At 48.1% G+C, this 21,827-nt stretch overlaps 1 protein-coding gene across 2 annotated transcripts in view; it reads left to right on the forward strand.

Annotated features, from left to right (window-relative positions):
- The window catches only part of GNAO1 (G protein subunit alpha o1), a 168,386-nt gene that overhangs the window by 76,672 nt on the left and 69,887 nt on the right, over positions 1-21,827 (forward strand). For both annotated transcript variants that reach the window (XM_032283916.1, XM_032283917.1), the window contains exon 3: positions 6,960-7,101. In XM_032283916.1, the coding sequence (XP_032139807.1) occupies positions 6,960-7,101 (142 nt within the window). The remainder of the gene's footprint in view (positions 1-6,959; positions 7,102-21,827) is intronic.

Genomic DNA, 21,827 nt, shown 5'->3' on the forward strand with positions numbered 1-21,827 from the left:
AGGCAGGTCTGTCCCCACCTCCACTGGGGAGGCAGATGGCTCCAAGAGCCATGTCCCATTGTTGACATGGTCTCCCTGATGGCTGGAAACCGTTGGTGCTGGGCATGGGAGTGAAGCACTGGGCCCTGACCCTAACCTAGGCAGCTGCAGCACAGCTCTCTGTCGATGTTCAGAAACACATTTCATGACACATTAAGACAGCTTCAAATCAGGAAATCCACCTTTTCATCCCACAACCACTCCCAAGGTGTTCATTTGGTAAATGGTGAATGAGCAGATTCTCTGCTTCAGTCCGGAGAAACCTCCTCTGCTGCCCTTCTTCTTTACTCCACTGTGGCTTGTTAACCCTTGCTGCTGCTGCTTCTCCTCTCGCCCCTTTTCCTCCTTCTCCTCTTCCTCCTCTTCCTCCTCCTCTTCCTTCTCCTCCTCCTCCTCCTGCTCCTCCTGGCAAGCAGTGGTCCTCCCAGCTTTCCCTCCCCATGGACCCACTTCACATCCTTTTCCTCAAGAGGACAGACACGGGACACCTGACTGACTGCACATTCTCCCCCATCCCTCGTACCAAATATGGCAACATTAATAATAATGGTTAACACTGACTGACTTCCGATTGTGCTGGGCAGTCTACATGGATTCATTCTTTCGATCCTAACCATGAACTAGCTCTGTTACTATGCCCATCTCCCAGGAACAGATGTGGAAACAGAAGCACCCAGTCTCAGAGCTAGAGAGTCTGGCTCTAGAAGCCCCTGCTTCCTGTGGGTTATTAAAGGGATTGTGGTGGAGGAGGAGCAGCAGTCCCAGGGCAGGGGCCAGGGCGCTGATAAAGGGAGCAGATGAGTGGCATTTAATCCAGCTGGAGATGGAGTGAAAAAACATGTGTCCCAGCAGCCTAGGGCCTGTGAGTTTGTGAACTTCCAGAAGTTGGGGGTAGAATCTGTGTGTATACATTTGTCACACTCTCAGAGGAGTCTATGATTCAGAGAAGGAGAATGGTTTCTGGGCCAGATGAGCCTCCAAGGTCCCTTCCAGCTCCCAAGCCTGTGGTTCTGTGACCATATAAGGCCAATGGTTCTGGGGAGTCTCACTGCAGCTAAGTGCAGTACTACACTGCAAGGGGGAAACAGAGAGCAAAGGGAGCCCAAGTCCAGGCCTACTGCAGGGTCCCTAAGGCAGCAGAAAGGAGGGGAAGTACAGGGAGAACCAGGGTTTCCCCTTGGTTGCCTCTTCCCAGAAAGCTCAGACCTGCGCAGGCAGGCTTGGTTGCTACCGTCCGTCTCTCCCCATATCCACATGAGATCTCCTCTCAGTAGCGTTGCCAGGTTTCCAGAGTCCAGCTGGAGGTTTCTGTCCAAAGTCAAACACTCAGGGCTGCACAGTCAGCCCTTGACTGTTCAGACCTCCTCTTCTTCGTGATGCTTCTGATTTGGTGGCCTGGAACACCCCTCAGAGTCCCTGAGTTTTGGGTGGGCATGCATGCAGAATCTAGCTTGGTCTCCCTTTGATGTCCTAGCTTTGCAGTCCTGAGAAATCTAGTAGGTCCCCACCCTGACACATGCATGCACACGCACACACACACACACACACACACCGACACACACCACACGGACACACACTTGTATGCCTCCTTTAGTGAGTGCTTTGGAGAGGGACAGGTTTGGTGCATCTGTGTACTCCTGGCTCGTGTAGTTATGTCCCATTTTATCTGAGCACTATCTGGAGCTCAACCCTATGCCAGGAAATAATGGGAGGAGAGGGCAGAGATGGGTGAGATGTGGTGCTTTAATTTTAAAAATTAAAAACTAGTAAACAATTCTTCTGGGAGATGATCTCTGATTATTATTGTTATCAAGGTACAAAACATGTTTTAGTCATGTCTCTATTGGTTCTAAGTGGCAGAAACCCAAATCAAATTAGCTTATGCAAAATTGAGAGGGAATTATTTGGCTCATATCACTCAAAAATGTAAGGTGGGCTTGAGGCATGGTTGGACCCAGGGGCTCAACTGATGTTTCTGAGACTTGATTCTGCACTCTTACCGCTCAGCTATGTAGATGAACAGCCCACCTGGGGCTGCTGCAATGTGAGATGCCATTAACTGTTGCTAAGCGAGCATCACTCCTGATTTCCACATCCTGGCCTTGTCACCTCCATGACTGAGACTTGGGCTGTCACATGAGACTGAACTCCTCAATGCTGCGTCTCCAACTCCAACCCCAACCCAGAGGCCTCTCTCCTTGCCAGAACATTGCCAGCAGATATGACAGGGCGAGTTCTGATGCTTGTTTTCTGGGTGAAATCTCTGGATTCTCCTGGATATAGGGATTCAGGGCAGTAGGAGCAGGCCTGCCTATCAGCATCAGCCATTACCTGGTGTATGTCAAGTTAGTAGCCTAACCTTTCTGAGCCTCAGTTTCCTCATCTGTAAAGAGGAGATTTTATCTCCTAGGATTGTTTTGAAGGTTAAATGAAACGATACATGTAAAGCACTTAGCACAGAGGATAAACCATCAAACATGAGCTGCAGTTACTCTGCTAATTTTATACTGCAAATAAAAGAAATTATAGGATTTTAAGCTTCCTGTTTCAGGGTAGAATTTTATATCTTTATAAATATAAAATTCCTTTAGAATGAAAATACTATTACTAATAGCTACATTAGTTTTATACTTCCTATATGGTAGGTACTTTACATTTATTCCTCACAACTCTTTGCTTATGAGGAAACCAAGGCTCGGGAGATTAAATTGATTACCAGGGACACACAGCTCATCCTCTCCAATGCCCAACCTCTAACCACTGCTCTGCTCTGCTTTTCTAGAATGGTGTGGGGAAGTAGAAAATAAAGAGGGTCTTATTTGATACATTTAAGGATATTTGCCTCATATCAATGCTAATGGAAAAAAATAGAGGAATGTGGTATTAAAAAAATCTAGGGGGATGATTTAACATTTAAAAATTAAGTGTTTTTCTGAGTGGTGGGAGTATGAATAATATTTCTTGTTGTTCTGTATGGTCCAAGTTTTCTAGTCTTTGAGTACTTATTACATTGTAGTAGAAGGGGAGATAAAATTCTACCCAGAAACAGGAAACTTATTTTTAACCTAATATAAGCCAGTTTTAACAAGTTATAGGGTTAATCATGATTTGAACAATTTCCCCCAAATTGCAACATTTTTACAAACTGCAAATGAAGTTTCTTTTTCTTAGGACACCACAGGCAACAGATTGAGACCTGCCAGGAGGTATTTTCAGCCCATGAATTGAGGTGTGGTAGAAAGGACTGTGAACTTGGAGACCTGGATCCTGTTCATGGCCCGGGCTCTTACCTGCTGAGAGGCACTGAGGCAATTACTTATTCTCTCTCAGCCTCAGTTTCCTCTTCTGTCAAATGAGTATAATAAAATCCCACCTTCCTGCCTGACCAAGGCAGGAAGATTAATATAAAGATTAATGATATCAGTAGGTGTGAAATAGATTGCGGGAAATCCCACAGCCAGCCAAAGGTCTAGAGAGCATTCCCAGGAGAGTGGTAGGGCCTGCTGGTCCCAAATGAAGCATGAGAAACTCAGTGCACTGGCTTCTGGGGAAGCATATCGTGTCATGGGGACCAGCAAATCCTGCTTGCACCACTTAGGTCACCCAGAGGGTCCCACTCTCTTAGGGGAATCTAGGTAACAGTTGCCTTTCTATCCTATTTTTTAGTATTTACACTAGAGTTTACAATGTGTATCTTGACTTATTTCACTTTACTTTCAAGTAATATTATGTTAATACTACTTTTTTCATATAAAAGAATCTTTCTACAGTATATACTTTCTACAGTATATACTTTCATTTTATCCTTTCCATCCTTTGTGCTGTTGTTGAACTTTTACTTCTATGTATGTTATAAACATCATACATTTTTCAGCTTCTTCCCTCTCTTTGTTGCAATTTAGATGGTTTCTATTGCCATGTTTTCAAGTTCACTCATCTTCTGTGTGTCTAATATGCTGTTAATCCCATCCAGTGTAATTTTTATTATAGATATTATATTTTCAGCATTAGATATTTACTTTTGTTCTTTTTTACGTATTCCATTTCTCTACTCTTTATGTTCATAATTTCCTTCAATTTCTTGGAAATATTTAAAATAGATATTTTTAAATTCTTATTGTTAATTCCATGATCTCTGTCAGTTCTGGGTCTGCTTCTGTTGACTGTATTTTCTCCTAGTTATGGGTCTTGCTTTTCTGCTTCTTTGCATATTCAGGAATTTTTTTGTGTGATATTGATATGAATATTATATTGTCGAATGTCTAAATTTTGTTTTCCTCATTGAAAGACTATTGGACTTATTCACCAGGTAGTTAAGTTACTTGTAGATCAGCTTGATTTTTTTTTTTAAACTGCGTTTTTAAGTTTCATGAGGGCAGGTCTAAAGCAGCCTTTACTCTGGAGCTAGTTCAGCCATGTTGCTATGGCATGAGCCTTCTGGGGCCTCTGCTGAGTGCCCCAGGAGTTCAACAAGGACTCTTCACTCTGGCTGTTTGGAACTTGAATATCTCCCAGCCTTGAATGAGCTCTGGGAAGTGTTCAACTTATAAGCTCCCTGATGCTTGTTCTTTCTTTAGTAATTGTTTCTTGGCCAGCTGTGGAATCTCACCCTATCCAGCCACAGACTCCAGGGGACCCTTACATGCTCTCTGAGACATCTGAACCACTCTCTCTTTGCAGTTTTCTCCCCTCTGGTATGCTGCCCTTTCAGCTACCACTTTCCTAAACTCACTTTTTCTCTTCAGCTCAGTGAAATGGCTGTTCTGCCTGGGTTCCCTCCTGCACTGTGGTCTAATAAACACCTAAAGGTGGACACCCAGGCCATCATAGGACTCCCCTCCTTGGTCTCCCTTCTCTCAGGGATCACAGTCGTACACTGTCCACACAGTCCTGCACTGTCTATTCTCTGGTGTCTGAAAATGCTTGTTTCATATATTTTGTCTCATTTTCTAGTTGTTTACAGTGGGAACTAGCAATTCCCTTTGAGATCTCTCTGGGGTGGTGCACCAGTGGCCTGCACTGGTTATGTACTCCCTCAAGATACTTTTACAAAAGTGGACTTAGGAATAATAAAAGTCAACAGAAAATTGATAGGGTCATTCTGATCTGCTTTTTAGAAAAACTCAGGGTGAAGACCCACAAACCAGCACCAAGTGGAATTTTGCAACAGGAATCTTTGTTGTCCATCAACTGATGACTGGATAAATAAAATGTGGTACATCCATATAATGGAATATTATTCAGTAATAAAAAGGAATGAGCTACTGATACATGCTACAATGTGAATGAGTCTTGAAAACATTGTGCTAAGTGAAAGAAACTAGTCACAAAAGACCATACATTATATGGTTTCATTTATATGAACTGTCCAGAATAGATGAATTTATAGAGACAGAATGTACATCAGTGATTGTTTAGGGTAGGGACAGGGCATGAAGGGTAACTGCTAATGGTTACAAAATTTCTTTGAGGAGATTGAAATGTTCTAAAATTAGATTGTGGTGATGATTGACCAACCTTGTGAATATACTAAAAACCATTGAATTGTATATTTTAAATGAGTGAGTACATCTCAATAAAACTGTTGTTTTTAAAAAAGAAGAAAAAATGTAGCCGTTTTCTCATGTGTGAAGGTAATGAAGGAATGGGAAGGGGCCGTAGTGTGGCAGAAAGGAAGTCTCAGTTATTATATTGGTGCATGAGCATGTCACAAGTAGTATTCTATCTGGGACTAAAAATGTGACCACAGAAGTGGCCACATTTATAGTTCATTATATAGTTCATTGGGGTAGGACTAATGTAGGAGGCTAATCCTAAAATTCATTTGCTCTTTCTGGATTACTTTAGTTATAAGAGAATTCTTGCAGTTTTGGTGTGAGCCCCTCCTTTTAGCTTCCTCTCCTGCCCAGGTCCTTGTCAGCAGTGAGCACGTGTTGACATGTTGCATGCCACGTGGCCTCTGAAAGTTGCGACATCCCCTTTATGTCCTCTCTGTCCCAGTTCAGATCCACCAGAATGAGGATGGTTTGTGGTTAAATCCTAGCCAGGGATTTAAAAGTAGGCAAGCCCTTTTATTGACTTTTCTGTTGTCAAAGATAAAGATGGTTATTTATTCATCTTAAGTGAATTGTTCTACCTTCATTAAAAGCTGTGAGTCAGCTGGGAGCGGTGGCTCACGCCTGTAATCCCAGCACTTAAGGAGGCCAAGTCGGGCGGATCATGAGGTCAAGAGTTTGAGACGAGCCTGGCCCACATAGTGAAACCCTGTTTCTACTAAAAATACAAAAAAGTTAGTCAGGCATGGTGGCGGGTGCCTGTAATCCCAGCTACTTGGGAGGCTGAGGCAGGAGAATCCGCCTGAACCAGGGAGGCAGAGGTTGCAGTGAGCAGAGATTGCACCACTGCACTCCAGCCTGGGCACAGTGCGAGATTCTGTCCCCAAAAAAAAAAAAAAACCTGTGAGTTTTTTGTGAAAGAAAAATGCATCATCCATGTGCAGACTTCTTGCATGGATTTTTAACAATATGCCTCTGGTGTGCACCTAAGTTGAGACTCTGGTGTACACGTAAACTGAGACCCCCAGCTTTGCTTAAAATACTCATAACTAACATATATTGAGTGCTTAATGTGTGCCTTTCCTGTTCTAAGTGTTTTCAAGTATTATCCACACCTCATTGACTGATTTTTCTTTCATTATGTAGGGAATGTGAAAAGACTGCATTTCTTTTTTCCAAGATTCTGTTTTTCAGTAATTTAGGTAGTTTTTTCCTTTAGATTTTATGGCATTAATGTAGCAACTCAGTAACTCAGCATCCCAGATGGACCTGGCCCTCAGCCAGCCAGTGTTTCTCATGCCTGTGCTCTCTGTGTTGATGAGGACAATGCTCTCATCAGGTGTGGTGTGTGTGGTTTTTCTCTAGGATCATCCATGAAGATGGCTTCTCCGGCGAAGATGTGAAACAGTACAAGCCTGTTGTCTACAGCAACACTATCCAGTCCCTGGCAGCCATCGTCCGGGCCATGGACACTTTGGGCATCGAATATGGTGATAAGGAGAGAAAGGTAGGCTGCCGAACCCATAAGCACAGTGACAACAGGGCCTGTCTGTGTTACCCCACTGCCTCCTCTTTACAGTACTGGGCTGCCTTAAATGAACAAGAAGAGACTCTGCTATGTATGAGAGAGATGGTGGCACAGTCACCAGCCTAAGCCATTTCACCCACCCCACCCCACCCCCGTCAAACCTCCCAGCAAACTCACCAACTTTGCAAGTTGCAAGGGCAGCAGAACGCTAGGATTTATTTTGCAGATGAGGAAGAGTTGGCCACAGTTCTAAATTGGGGCTGCCACAACGCTAAGTACCTGTCCTTGAGCAATTATCTTGAGCAAAAAAAAATATGTATTAAACAAAACAAGCCTTGCCCGGCCACCGTCTTCCCTCCTTAGAAGAACTTCCCTTGCCTTGGTGTGGAGTGGGATAGCCATTTGAATTGACTGTCTTTCCCCCTTTACACCAAGGGCTGTTTTCCGCCTCCCCCAGATAAGTATGAGGACCTAACAGGGCTCTCCTTCCTGTAGGAATTCGGTGTCCTAAGAACAGGGACTGTTTGGGGGTTACGTTTCCAGGCTTCTATTAAGTGGTAAATGGAATCAGTATATATAAATGCCTCTAATTTGCATACATTTATATTAACTGTTAAGACTGAACTATATACAGCTACACTGGCAAGGCTAAATAAAAGGAGGGAGGGAGAGAGGGAGAGGAGAAAATAGCCTCAGAATTCTATCCAGAAGCAGCTCTTTGTCCCTGTTTGGGACTGAATCTCAGTGATCCTCCCTCTGGGACCTGGAGATTAGAGAAGGAGGCAGAGGGCAGGCAGAGCCTCCAAGCACCTGGGCTCTGCATCTGAGCCTCTGGATGGAGAGCATTCATCTCTGATTGCTGTGTGATTTGATTCTACATTATACATGTCCTGTCTTTGCTAAAACTCATCTCCGTCACAGAGGAAAACTGTCCTGGTTGTCTCTGTATCTGATAAATCATCTGTGACAGATAGCTTTAAACATAAAATTTAATATGTTGTTCACAAAATCCTAATTCCATGGGGCAGAGTCATCTGGCCCTGGCATTGGCTTCTCCAGGTACTGGGGAATTGGGTGACCAAGGGTACGTCTGAGGCCAGCCTGGGGTGGAGAAGCTGGGTACTAGCAGGGGGACCTGGGCCCATCTGCTGCTCCTCCTGGAGGCCAAGTTGGGAAGTTGTTTCTACAAAGGAAGCACTTGAGACCAGCTTTGAGTTTGGTCACAGAGCCAGGGCCTGTGGAAAGAGGGAATGGGGGAGTGGATCAGCACATTCACTGCAGGCTTATGATGTGTGAGGCTTTATGCTAGGTGCTGTGGATACAGGAATGAGAACAGCAGGAATGGTGTCTGGTTTCAGAAAGCACCTATTGAGATCATTAGAACTAGCCCAGATGAATACAGTGCTTCATTCTTCTTAATAGCAATAGCAGGGATAAAAACAGCTACCATTTGTTGAGCACCTACTGGCTGCCGGGCACATACTGAGCATTTTACACATACTGACTAATTTTATTTAACTCATTTTATTACAGCCCAGAGCAGGGAGTGCCTCATCTTATCTTCAGTCATGGCACAAGCCACAGGCCTCTGGCCTCTCTGTCTCCCCTTGGCTAAATAGGGAGTGGGGAGCATGGTGTCTGAATCTCAGGCACAGTGCAAAAGGCACACCCCCTACACACACACACACACACACACACACACACACACACACAGCACTTGAGATCTTCTAGGAGCAAATGTATTCATCACCCAGCCAGCTCTTTCTTTCTGAAAATCTCCTATGCTGATTATAACCCAAAAAGGTCAGTGTGGTTTTGGAATACTTCTCTCCTTCCATTTTGGAAAACATTAATTGTTCCCATGGGACTTTTTTTTTTTTTCCATTTTATTATCCTGAAGAGAGAGATGATTGCTTGGGAATTGCTAGGACTATGATATGTTAAGGGTTGTACTGTAGGCCCCTGGGAAACAGGGACCCTTCTCTGGCTATTTCTCCTCCATGGGATTTCCCAGTCAAGTGAGCCTTCAAGTAGGAAGGAGAGGAAGGCTCCAATGGAAGGAGAGACTGAGAGCTGAGTGGGAATCTCTGGAAGGTCCACTGGACGCAGTCAAGTCCAAGCCTAGTCCTGTTATGGAAGGTGGCACCATGGCCAGCACCCAGCCCGTCCCTAGGGCAACACAGCCTTGTCTGGTGTGAGCTTCCTGGTGAGCAAAGGCTTCCCTAGCACTCGGGCACCCCCTTCCTGTATTCTTACACCTGTGAGGAGCAGGATAGGAGTGAACCCAAAACCCAGGCCAGAGCAAGCCAGACAGCTAGAGAAGGCACTCCTGGGAGCGAGCTGGCATGGATTCGCAGCCTGTGGAGCTGGGCAGAAGAGAGGGAAGGCCGCCACTTCTCCCCTCTCATTGAGGAGGCACACCCGGCCTGAAAAGGCTACAGAAGAGAGTGGCCACCACTTCTCCTCTCTGGATGAGGAGGCACACCAGTCCTGAAAGGGCTGTAGCACCTGCTGGTGTGGGGGCAGCTCAGAGTCAAGATCCTTCGCTTTCCATGTTCTCATGGAGCTTCCTATCTGCCAGTATAGGCAGCAGACAAGCCCACAACTAGGTGACTGCCTAATGTCAGATAATGCTAAGGGCTGCAAAGAAAACAAAATAAGGTGATATGAGATCCTGATCTGGGGGTGGGAGGAGGAGCTACTTCAGAGTGGGAGGACGAGGGGACAGAAAGTTCCAGACAAGCACCCAGGCCCTGAGGGAGGAGTGAGCCTGGTGCAGAGGAAGATAAAGCTCTGTTCAGCTAGAGCTACCTGCAGCCAGGCAGCTGCTGATGTCCAGATGCCCTGAGCCCAGGGCTGGGTCCCCACATTACTCTGTCTCTTGGGTCCCCAGCCACTCCCCACCTAGGGGATCTGCCATTTGGATGTTGGGGAAACCACCTCATGCAGCACGAGCCCAGATCCATGTTTTGGTCTCTAAAGAAGAGACCTCCTTTCCTTTCGTATTTTCTTCACCTCTGTCACCCACCACCACTCATCAGGGGGTGTCTGGAGGAAGACAGATCCGCTCCTAGCACCTGCTGGTGCCAGCCAGCGTTGCATTCTCCACACAGAAAAGCACCTAAGAGCTTCCTTGATGTACCTTGGTGTCAGCCCCTAGAGCAGGTAGGTGTCCCTGACTTTCCCCGACAGCTGACTCACCACCTGCCCTGGCCCCCAGGGGAAGGAGGACTGGCGGGTTTCTCCCCCAGCCTCTCTGGTGTGGAGTCACTTGGGGCCCCATGACTGTGCACGAGCCTGAACCTGAAAGAGTCTCTGCTCAGGGCAAACAGCAGGGACCTCCTTATGTCCGTCTATTGTTTCCATACCCCAGGCCTTAGCCTCAGACTACAGACCCCTCCCAGGGACCCCATGCAGTCTCATGCCTCTGGGCCTTCGCTGGGGTGTGCTCTCTGCCTCTAATGCCTTCATCTTTCCTCTTCCCTCTTCTCTGTGGAATTACCCGACTCAGTAAGGACCCACTAAGCTTCATCTTGTCCATGAAGCCTTCCCCTTTCCTTCTCTGAGGAAGAAACTCAGCTCAGTGCTTTCTCCATGAAGCTCTTATCTCACACACTGGCATGAAGATTAATTGTCTGTGCATCTTTTCGTAGAGCAGTGGGCCCTATGGTATAGTCAGAGTCCTTTGAGCAGCTAATGAAAGCCACGAGCCTTTCCTCCAGGTCAGGAGACACAAGCACACATCCAGGAAATTCTGCATGCAATTTCAGGGGGCCTGACCCACCAACGGAGCCCAGCCTAAGAACCCCTTCATAATTTAAGGTCATCTGATCAAGGCCTATGTCATTTATCTTTGGGTCACCTCCTCACTCCAGCAGCCAACACAGCGCTCAGCACTTAGTAGGTCTTCAAAACCCATCCCTTTAATGGAATGACATTTTGAACTTTCCCAGTTTTCAGAGAAAAAAGGCAAAGTGCTTGTGACTTTATCACTATGTGAACAGCTGTTGATTTGAGTACCTACCATGTGTAGGCTTGGTGTTAAGCCCCATGTGACGATTCAAAGGCATGTGAGTTGGATCCTTTAAGGAGCTGGTCATCTTCCTGGGAAGATGGAGCTCACAGGCAGAGTGAGCACAGCCCTTGCACATAGTGGGCAGGAAGAGCTGCTTAGTAGGAGTGGAGCTGGAACTGTCCTTGAAGCACAGGTAGAGTTTGACAGGTACAGGTGTAGGTCAGCAAAGGCCCTTGGAGCCAGGAAGGAACGTAATAGAGGCAGTGGTTGGTCATGAGGGAAAGAAGAGTTAATTGGTGGAGGAGGTCAGTGGCCTGAACAGAGGACTGGCGTCTGAACAAGGTGTGGGAAAGCTGGAAGGTCTAGTTGGCTGCAGATTTGGTAGGCCCTGGAAGGTAGGCCAGGGAGTTTGGGTTTTATCCTGTTAGCAGTACGCAGCCGTGGAGCGATTCTGAGCTGGGACGGGATGAAAGTGAGACTTTGGGAAATTATGATATTGGCATGTGCAGAGTGGATGGGGTGGGGAGGAGGGTATTGTCGGGGGAGACTAAAGATGGGGGGGAGGTGAAGAAGCTCCAGCAGCAGACCACAAATAAGGCGCAAGGGGCTAGGTGAGGGGTCAGAAAGGCATCAGAGTGAAGCGTAGCAACAAAGGAAATACAGGGACCTGGTGATTAATTGGCTGTTGGAAAAGGATGTAAGGATCAAGAAACTGAAACTCTGGTGTCACCAGCCTGGGTGGGTGGGCACAAGGTGGAACCTCAGCCAGAAAGCCAGGAAGCGTGTGGGTCGGGACCACAGAGGGTGAGTCAGCTTCCAAACCTAAGGGGTTTCCAGGTGGGGGAGGTCTGCACATATCAAATGGATGGATTCAGAGAACTGAAGCCCTGGGAATTACTGACTCTAAGATAATGATTTTCCATTTTTATGTTTCAGAGCCTTTTTCAAACAATTTGCCCTGTTATTTAATAAATATTCCTTATTGATTAGATTAGTTAATCCTAACAACTACCTGTGCACTGGGTGCTATTTTTGTCCTCATTTTATAAATTTTTAAAGAAAAAATGAGGCATGGAGAGTCTATGTGACTTGCCCAGGGTCATGCAATACAAATTCTCTATGTATACATATAGACGCTAAATACTAATAAGCCTAGAATCTGTGTGGCCCAGGTCCAGAGCAGAGTCCCATTTAGATAGGCACAGTATGATCCAGCAAAACAAATCATTCAAAGAATCCCATCCTTTATCCTAAGTCTCTCTGAGAATATGAAAAGGGACCAGAGACAGCTCCCCCTGCTTTTCTCAAACATCCTCTCCTGCCTCCCTTGTCTGTCCCACCCCACTCCCTTGAGGTTCTCCAGAGACCCTCTTCTCCACCCCAGCGAGCAAGGCTGGTCCTCTCTCCCCTTCTCTCTCTCCCACCAAAGGGCTTCCTGCTCTGCCTCTCCCTCACTCCGCCCTTTTTCGTCATCTCCCTTACCTCCTCCCATTCTGTCTCTCCCTTTCCTCCTCCCTTCCCTTTCCCTCTGTGGTCCTCCCTCCTTCTCAGTCTCCTTTTCCTCCTCCCCTTCCCTCTTTTTCTTCCTCCCTCCTCACCCCAGCTCATTATTATGTAAATTGTCTTCCCTTTCTGAGCCAAGTTCTCCCCCTCCTCCTTCCTCTAACCTTATCCCAGGGCCGACATCTGCATCACAAAAGCAGAAGGCCTAGTCTGGCTGAGCTGGCCTAAACTCTGATGCTGGAAGAAAGGGTTGAGGAAACTGAACAATTACAGGATTAGAAGGTTCACTTGGACCAGAGAGGGGATGGGGAAAGTCTTTGAACAAGCCTTTGTTAACACAGTTCATCATACATACACATGTGTATATGTCAACGTATGTAAAATGTACACGTGTACATGTGTGTATCTTTGCCTATGTAAAATAAATTGTAAACAAATGGACTGGTAGCAGTCATGCCTTGAACTTATATGAGGGTTTATTCAGTTGAAAATATTCCAGTTTTCATTTTCTCACTATTTGTGCCTATGCCTGTTTCTCTCAACTACAAACTCCTTAAGGACAGAGTATAGATCCTGTTCCTCTAGCACAGCACCTGACACAGGAAGTATTGGATACTAGATTTAAACCCCAATTCTACCACCAGCTATATGGCCCTGGGTAAATTATATAACCTCTCTAAGCCTCAGTGTTTTGGACTGTAAAATAGTAATGATCCTGATACCTCCCTCATTCATATCTGCTGTAAGAGTAAAGGAGATAATGTCTGTAACGTGCACAGGATAGTGTCTGTCACATAGCAGCTTCTCAACATGTGTTAGCAGTTATTCTCATTACTTGTCCAAAATCATTATTGATAAAGTATTAATGAATTATACTCAAAGCAATGTAGTGAGGAATGGGCAAGGTTTATCTGCACTTTTCAACTTAGAACCAGAAGCACAAGGTTCTTAATTGGCCACGCAAGATCATGTTACCCAACCTGGGTCTGCTCAACCTGTGCCATAAAGCCAACACCAACACTGAAGTTTACAAGACAAAAGCTGCGTTTATCTGTAGGGGGTCAAGCTAGGAGAATCAGGCAGCTAGTGCTTAGCACCTCACTTCCTCACTGGCCATACAAGCAAGAGCTTTTAAAGGCAAGGGTACATTTTAGGAAAGCAGAAGTTACAGGCAAAATCATAAACCTATACGTGGAGGTTACGCAGTGGTTTGGCCAAAAAAAGGATATCTTGTGTGGCGGGCTTTGAGGTCAGAGGTAGATCCAGAGGTTCTGTGATTTGCAGTTAGTTAAGGAGCGAGACTTTGTCTAAAACCTTGGGGACAGCCGAAAGGAAGGTTAAGGTCTGGCCTGTAGGCGTGAGTCTCTCCAGGCCCCTCAGGAAGAAATTTAGAACAAAGACTGGTGGCCAGCGTTCTGGCCTCAGTTCCCGCTCTTCTGAGGTCTACCTGACAGCAATGGGCATTTTTCATCTGGTGGGGGTCCAGGTTTCTGAAAAACAACTCAAGGACATATGTTAAGATGTTTTCTTTAGTGTATATAGGGAAACAAATAACTTGTGGCTCTAACTTACTTGGGTGGCTATTATCTTAAGCTATTACAACCTCCTTGCCTCTCAAGTTGCTCATGTACTTCTCAAGGCTAGCTAGGTGCCTGGAATTTCTCTTGAAGAGGCTCAAGATTTTCCTCTGTTTCCATGCTTTTTCGGGGTATGGGGGACAGCAGGCCCCTAACGGTGGCGGGGGCTGTTCTGTCTCAGTCACCAACCTAAGCAGGATGAAAGATGGCTGCCCGTGCTGTTATTCCTCCAGGGGCCTTGACTGGAGCTGTATCCCCTAGAGATAATGGCAGCTCTTTGGGAGGCGAACTCAGATTTCACACTTCGTTTTCAGAATGTCACTGGATCTCCCCTGGTGAAAGAAATCTTGACATTTAAGTCACACAGTGGAGCTAAGGACACTATCTTTTTTAATAATCATGGAAATATTATGGTGCTACCTCTGCAGTGCAGTGCAGTTCACCTTGTGGTTTGCATGAATTTTGAATCAGATAAAAACAAGGATGCTATCTGGCCTATGTCTCCCTGAGTCCCCTGGGACTTAGAGAGAGACTTTAATGGTAGTTGTTAGATCTGATGGGGGCTGGGGGATGTAATCTATGAAGGCTTCGTACTCCCATAGCCCAAACAGGAGGCCAGGAAGAGGATGTAGACATGCCCCATGCTGGGTGCTGAGGCTCTCCACCTACAGCAGCCCCAGAGCCTGCCTTGACCCTTTGCCAGCCAGATGAATAGAGCTTGAAACTGCTCCATTCAAGCCCATCTCATTCTGCTGCTCCATTTTGCAGGTGGAACATACGTTTCATCTGGCCTAAACAGGAAAGAGACTTACCCAGGGGAATATGTGGCAGATCCAGGACTAGAGAGTTCAGCTTCCTGCATCACTGCCAGTCCTCTTTCCATCTCAGTAGGCTGTTTCCAATCACCCAGCTAACTTGGAGACTCGTTTTTTTTTTTCATTCAGTTGATCATTCCACAAATACTTATCACTCAATTACTTATTACTTACAAATGCTTAAATGGCATAAGATGGCAGGGATGGGTATAAAAATGCAAAGATCAAGGGGCTCCCAGTCTTGTCAACCCTAGAATAAGAAGGGGTAAACTCCTTGGTTTCCAGGGCTTCTCCCAGCTCTGAAATTCCAGCCCTGCTCCCTGATCCAAGGCTGGATTGGACCACAGGCTCTTGGTTTGAGGGAAGGCATCCACTGTCTAAGCCCTGCCACAAGGAGCCTGAGACCTGGCTGCTGGTACTTTGGCCCAGGGTGGCAGCATCAGTGCCTTTTCCTAACCCTCGTCTAAAAGGAAGAACCAACTCAAAGGAACTGCAGTTTTCAGTATGGGAAAGGAAGAGTGACTAAAGGGTCAGATTTTTGAAATGTCTCTCAGCTGCTCCTCTCCCTTAGAGTCTTGGGCTTCCTTAGCTAAAAGCAATGCCCTCCCCTGAACCTCTCCCAGCTGCCCCCCAAGCAGCACACTCTACTTCCTGGTTGTCTTACCCCTGTGGCCAGACAGCAGGTCTGGAAGGACAGGTCAGTCTTGTTCATCATGCCGAGTGCTAGCAGGGGTCAGTGAATCGAGTGCATGAGTGATTCCATTCATCCAACAGGTGTGTGCTTCTTCCAGGTCAAGTGCTGGCCTGGTACTAGGGATATGCATGCCTGAACAGATGTGTCCAGGGAGGAAAGGACGAAAGATGCAGAATACGCTTCTTTCCATGTCGTCCTGATCCCTCCACAGCGTTTGCCATGCGTGCTTTCATTCATGTGTTCCCACAGTGGTGGCTCAGCCTGGAGAAGGCATTCAGCCTCCAGGGCTCCAGCACGTTGGCCCTTGCAGAGGCCCCAGTCAGCACCTAGCCTCCATCTGGCCTGGCCTGCCTCCTTCTGTGGCCTGCAGAGTGGAGTGGATGCTCAAGGCTGGGCTGCCATCAATCTCTACATGTTACCTATAGAAAAGGGCATGGAATTTTTTTTTAATGAAAGACTTCAACAAACAGTAAATGAAAACTGCAGGCGGTGATGCCTTGCACTTGTGTGCTCTCTTTCTCTCTCTCACACTCCACCCCCTACCACCACCCCAAAGCCCGAACTACTCTACTCTGATGGTGGGAAAATGTTATAACCACATAAATAAATATTCCTCAGCATCAGGACTGAAGTGGCCCCCACTAATGGCCCTTCCCTTGGCTGTCCAGGAGCCCCCCCCATTGCAGCCCCTTTTCTATACCCTACCTCCACCTGGCAGCTCCACAGAGGGAGCTGAGAGCCTCCCCTCTGTGGTACCTGTTTCAAGTTGGCAAAGCAGCTGCCAAGCAGACCTCAGCCTTAGAAGCAGAGAGGGGCCTGTCTGGCCAGCACCCTGTATTTTGAGCCCCCTGGAATATTGAAAAATGAAGAATTCCAAAAACAACAAAATCGTGATGTATTTTAAATGCATCTGTTTAACAAATCAATACTTTGGGCCTACCACAAATGTAATGAAATATAATTGTGTATAATTGTGCTCCCTAAAAAATACTTACAGGATTTATAAAAATATTAATTGATAGTGCAGTGCTGGCCATGTGGTCCTGTAATGGGACACAGGTCAGAGCCCTGTGCTGAGTTTTCACTGTGAGAGGTCTCTCCCTGACTATGTCTGCTACCTCATTTGGTCCAGGCCCCAGAATTGAGCCCTTTGTGGATGTATAGCCCCTTTCTGGCCCGCAGATACACCATGTAGGAGCCTGGGAAACCAGTAAGGTAGATTTTAGTTTGCTGAAGGAAGAAGCTCCAGGGACTCAGAAAGGGTTAGGTTTGAGGCAGCAGCACCACGTGGGGAAGGCTGTGAGTCACAGGCAGGTTGGGAGCAGCCAAGGTGGTATCTGCCCCTGCCCTGCTGGGAGGCCCTGCTGTGTTTGTAGGGGAGTCACAGTGCCACACATGTGAGATGGAGATGGCTTCCCTATGAAAACCAGAGCCACTTTCCATCCTCCTCTATACACACCTGCACACACACTCATCTGCTTCTGCTTTACTCAGCTCCATTCCCTCTTCTTTCTTTGCTGGGCAACCAACAGTGGTCTTGTGTCATTGCTGAAGACCCCACTCTGAGTAAGTTAGGATGCTTTGGTTGCAAGTGAAGGAAGATAGAATCACACTGGCAAACTGGCTTATTCAAACAAAACAAAACACAAAACAGCTGCAGGCCCAGGGAGTCAGAAATTCAGACACACACCTGTGGGGAGTGCAGGCTTGATCAGCAGCTCAGGGCATGTCCCTGGCTTCCCCCGCCTCTCCATTCTGCCCCACTGTGTGGTTTTCACCCTCGACTCCACTGCAGCACTACTGCACCAAGCAGGAAAATGGCTGTAGCAGCTAAGTCATCACTCGTAACCTTGTGTGCATCCTGGGATGCCACCAAGCACAAGGTGCATCTGAGCAGCCACCAAGTCCTGCGAGTCTCTCTCTGTCTATCTGTCTCTCTCATTGCCCCTCCTTGACCTAATCACCATGACCAAGGGGGCTGAGGGGTTCCTGGAACAAGAGGTAATTCCCCAGCAGAAAACCAGGAACTCCTGAAAAGGAAATCAAATAGGAGGAAATGGATGCTGGGGAGGCCACCAGCCATCCACGGATATCTCCTTGCCGTTGGGGCTGCCAGCTGTGCTGCCCCATGCGGGAGATGACTCATGTTGTAGGGTGGAGGGCCGGCCAGGCTGAGTCCAGCACAGCAGGACCATGAGATGGCTGAGCTTGGCTGCGAGCCAGCACTGCTGCTCCCATGGCAGCCTCTCCCCCGGGGTCCTGGGTGGCAGGACACATGAGTACACAGCCCCCAGCCCACCACTCACCAATGGTCTTGCCCTTCCACTGTGGCTGTAACATTGGACCGGGGAAGAGTGGGAGGTGAAAAGGGGAGATGGGCCAGTGGCAGGAGAGGCCTCCACTGAAAGTCAGGTCTCTTGGACCCTGCCCCAGCCAGCAACAGCCTTAGAGCCAGTCTCTCTGCAGAGCTGGGAGGCACCACCCCTGAGAGCTGCCCAGGGAGGCAAGGCAGGCAGCAGGGGTCAGGGACGTGACTTTGAATCCTGGCCCTGCCCTCCACCGGCCAGTCGACGTAGCGCTAGTCACCTGGTTCATTGATCCTCAGCTTCCTTATCCAAAACCTAGAGATCATAATAATACCTACTCACAGGGTTGTTGTGGCTAAAAGAAATGATGCATGTTAAGAGCTAAGCAAGGTGCCTGGCACTGAATAAGTGCTCAGTAAACAGCTACTGCCATCTCCCTCCTCTTGCCCACACCTCACTGCCTGCCTGTTAGTGAAGGGCCAGGGCAGGAGCCTGGGTGTGACAGTTGTTTCCGAACCAGAGTGAAGGGTCAGTGTCAAGGCCTCTGAGCTACTACAGGTCAAAGAGTTGGTGTCATCCCCTCCCAGAATCACCTATCCCTTCTTAATCCAGGGTGGAAGACGGTATGCCTCAGTGCCTTCCCTCTTGCTGGCTTTGCAGGAGTGGAGCTGAGGAGGGCTGCTTCTGACCTGCGGCCCAGCATGGCCTGAGACAGAAACCCAGAGAAACAGAGACAAGGAGAGAGGAGGAGAGATCACTGAGAGGGAGGAGAGTGGCAGACACTGTGTGACTGGGAAACATGGAGATGGCGCTGCATAGACAGTGCGCCAGTGTCCAGTGTTGGCGGTGCACTCAGCACCGCGCCTGTGCAGAGCGAGTGCTACTGAAACGGCTACTGCTCTGTTCCTTTTCATTAGGGCCACCTATGTCTCTGTGAATATTATTCCACAGCCCCTCCAGCCAGACATGTCTTCTTTCTCTCCCGGATATCCTCAGCACTTGGCTTTCTCATTCATTCACTGGTTTATTTATTTGAGAAATATGGACGTGGCCTTCTCTGTGCCAGCAGTGTGCTGAGTGCTGGGTGCACCATGGTGATCTAACGCAAGCAGGTATGCTGCAGCCCAGAGCTCAGCTGGCGAGCAGGTAGAGAGCCTCGGTGATTTCAGAGAGCAGAGTGTCCTGGCAGCGGGCCTGGCCTGGCCTGTGCTAAAGACGGGGCATCTGACAAAGAGCTGAAGGGACTGGCATTGGTGGGGCAAGCAAGATGGGGAGGTGGACAGGAAGAACATTTCAGGCGGGTGGAACAGCCCATGCAGAGGCCCTGAGGTAGGGGAGTCCTGTCCCAGGGTAAGAATATGAGAGAGGGACAGTGTGGCTGGAACCCAGAGGTCGGTGGGGACAATGGCAGGAAATAAGGTGGAAGAAAGAGGCAGGGGACAGCTCTTTCAGGTGAGAAGAGCTTCCAGGCCATGGAAGGAGGTTTGGCTTTGTTCCTGGCTCAGCAGGAAGCCACTGAAGGTTTTAAGCAAGGTGCAGACATGGCTTCTCTTAGGAGAGGCTTGTAGTGGCCATGGGGAGAAGGAAGAGATGGGCAGCAAGAGTGGCAGCAGGGAGAGGGGCTGAGAGGCTCCTGCAGGTATTCAGGGGTGGTCCAGAGACAGAGCTGAGCCTTGCTCTGGATATCTGTCATCCACCCAACATGGAGCCCCTGTGGCACAGCGCAGAGCATGCCAGACCCTACAGCTGTTGAGTGGGCAGAGTGAGGTCCACCACCTTTAACCAATACAGATGGGTCCCCATACCCAGAGCATAACAGCAGTCCTGGCCTGCCTGCATGGAGAGTCCTGGGAGGAACCACCTCTAGACTCTGTCCATCCAGAGAGCAGCCACCTTTCTCCCACAGCCCCTGACCACAGCCCTTTCTGGGTATTCTGGCCTCTGCTCCCTCCGCCCCTACTCCAGCATTAGTTTTCTCATCTGTACAATAGGGAAAAAGTGTTACAATGGTAAAGTAACCCTGAATGGGGCACCCTTGCAATACGTTGTGCTTCACCAAACACAGCATGAATCTGTCACTACCACTGGCACCCACAGACCCTTCCTGGCCCAGATAGTGAGCTCACATCATCCAGCACAAGGGCTAGCAGGCCAGACCTCTCCTTCCTTCTGCGCCACCTCCTCTCAACCCCCACCCCATCCTGCCCCAGCCAGCCCAGGAGGAGCTTACTGAGATGTGGACTGGGAGCGTTCACGCCATCAGACTCCCCTCCCCCGGTATCTCTGGTCTGAGGTCCCAGGGCACAGTCCTGAAATAGCTCCTGCTAAATTAGGTCCAGCTTTCCCAGCTCTGCGGGGGTCTCCCACTTCTTTCCCAGCTCTCTGTCTCCCTTTCTCCTTCCTGCTGCACTTGTCATGGCAACCCCACTCCCTGCCTGGTGCCTAGACCAACTGGTTCTCCTCATGATTACTGGCCAAAGAGAGGAAGGGCAGCTCTCCAGGCCCAGACTGGCTCCCTGGGCACAGTCCTGCAGGCCAGGGCACCTGCTGGGAACACAGTCCAGGCTGGGGCTTCATCACTGTTTTTAGAGTCTGTGGTTATGGACTTGAATGACCTTGACTCCCAGATATTTCCCTCCCCAGGACCAAGCCTGAGAGTTCTACTCTGCAGCAAGAAGCCTGATGTTAAGGTCACAGACTATTGTGTCTTCTCACAGAGAACTACAGTGCACAGTTTTGACGTGAAGCTCTGTGTGATGCAGCAAAGAGCACAGGCTTTGGTGTCAGACAGGCCCACTGGCAAAAGTTGGCTCCCTGTTTTTTAGCTTTGTGACCTCAGGCAGGTTCCTTAATGATCCTCAACCTCAGTTTCTTTATCTGTAAAATGGCAATAATACTAGTGTATATTAGTCAGGATACAGGCTCATCTGTGACAAAGGCCTCCAAAATAACAGTGATGTGACTAAGACAGAAATGCATCGCCTGAGCAGCCCAGATATGACAGTTGAGTGCTCTGCCATGTTGCTCTGTCACATACGGGGTCTCTGTGTCCACTGCAGGCCTAGGATGCCATTCCAGCCATCCCTTCTAGCCAGCAACAAAGGGAGTAGGGGAAATGGAGGGCTGTCTTTTGCAGAAGGGTGACTGGATTGTAGGTCTCCATGGTGTTGGCCAAGAGCTGTCTGAGTTGCCAAGCAGTGTTCCACAGGGATGATTTGAAGTCCACTCCATAGACCTGGTTATAGCATATCAGATTTACTTTTTATCCAAGGCCCAGTGATTCTCCCCAGCCCAGAACATCAGAATCTTAGTCCCGTCTGCCTCTGGCCACAGAGGGATGAGCCTCCCTTCACAGGACAAGAATCCCCACCATGCTCGGCAGCTCCTGGTGGACTGCACTGGGGCTGTGCAGCTCCCCAAGGAGCCTTTGCTGTGTCTAGCTCTCCCCCACCTCCCCAGGGAGGCTCTGCCAACTGCCCTGTGTGACCCTTCATTGTGTTTCCCTGTCTTGTAGTCTGTGGCAGTCTGGTGGGAGTTTAACTGCCACAGACCACTTTCTAGGTAAGCACTTTGCTGTGAACATGCAATTTTGTGCTAGAAGAATCACTGACGCTCTTATAGTCCAGGATATGGTGGCCAAAGCTCTCTGTGAGTAAGTCTGGGAACACAGACCATATGTTGTCTTGGGAAACCACAGCACACCTTATAGTATCGAAGGTACTCAGTAGAGTCCTACGGTAGGCGTGCCTGTTGACACGTGTCCCACCCAGGGCTTCACAAGCCTTTTTTTGTTTT

Source organism: Sapajus apella, unplaced genomic scaffold, assembly GCF_009761245.1.
Source record: "Sapajus apella isolate SASKATOON/1434 unplaced genomic scaffold, GSC_monkey_1.0 scaffold15, whole genome shotgun sequence".
Classification (NCBI taxonomy): Eukaryota; Metazoa; Chordata; class Mammalia; order Primates; family Cebidae; genus Sapajus; species Sapajus apella.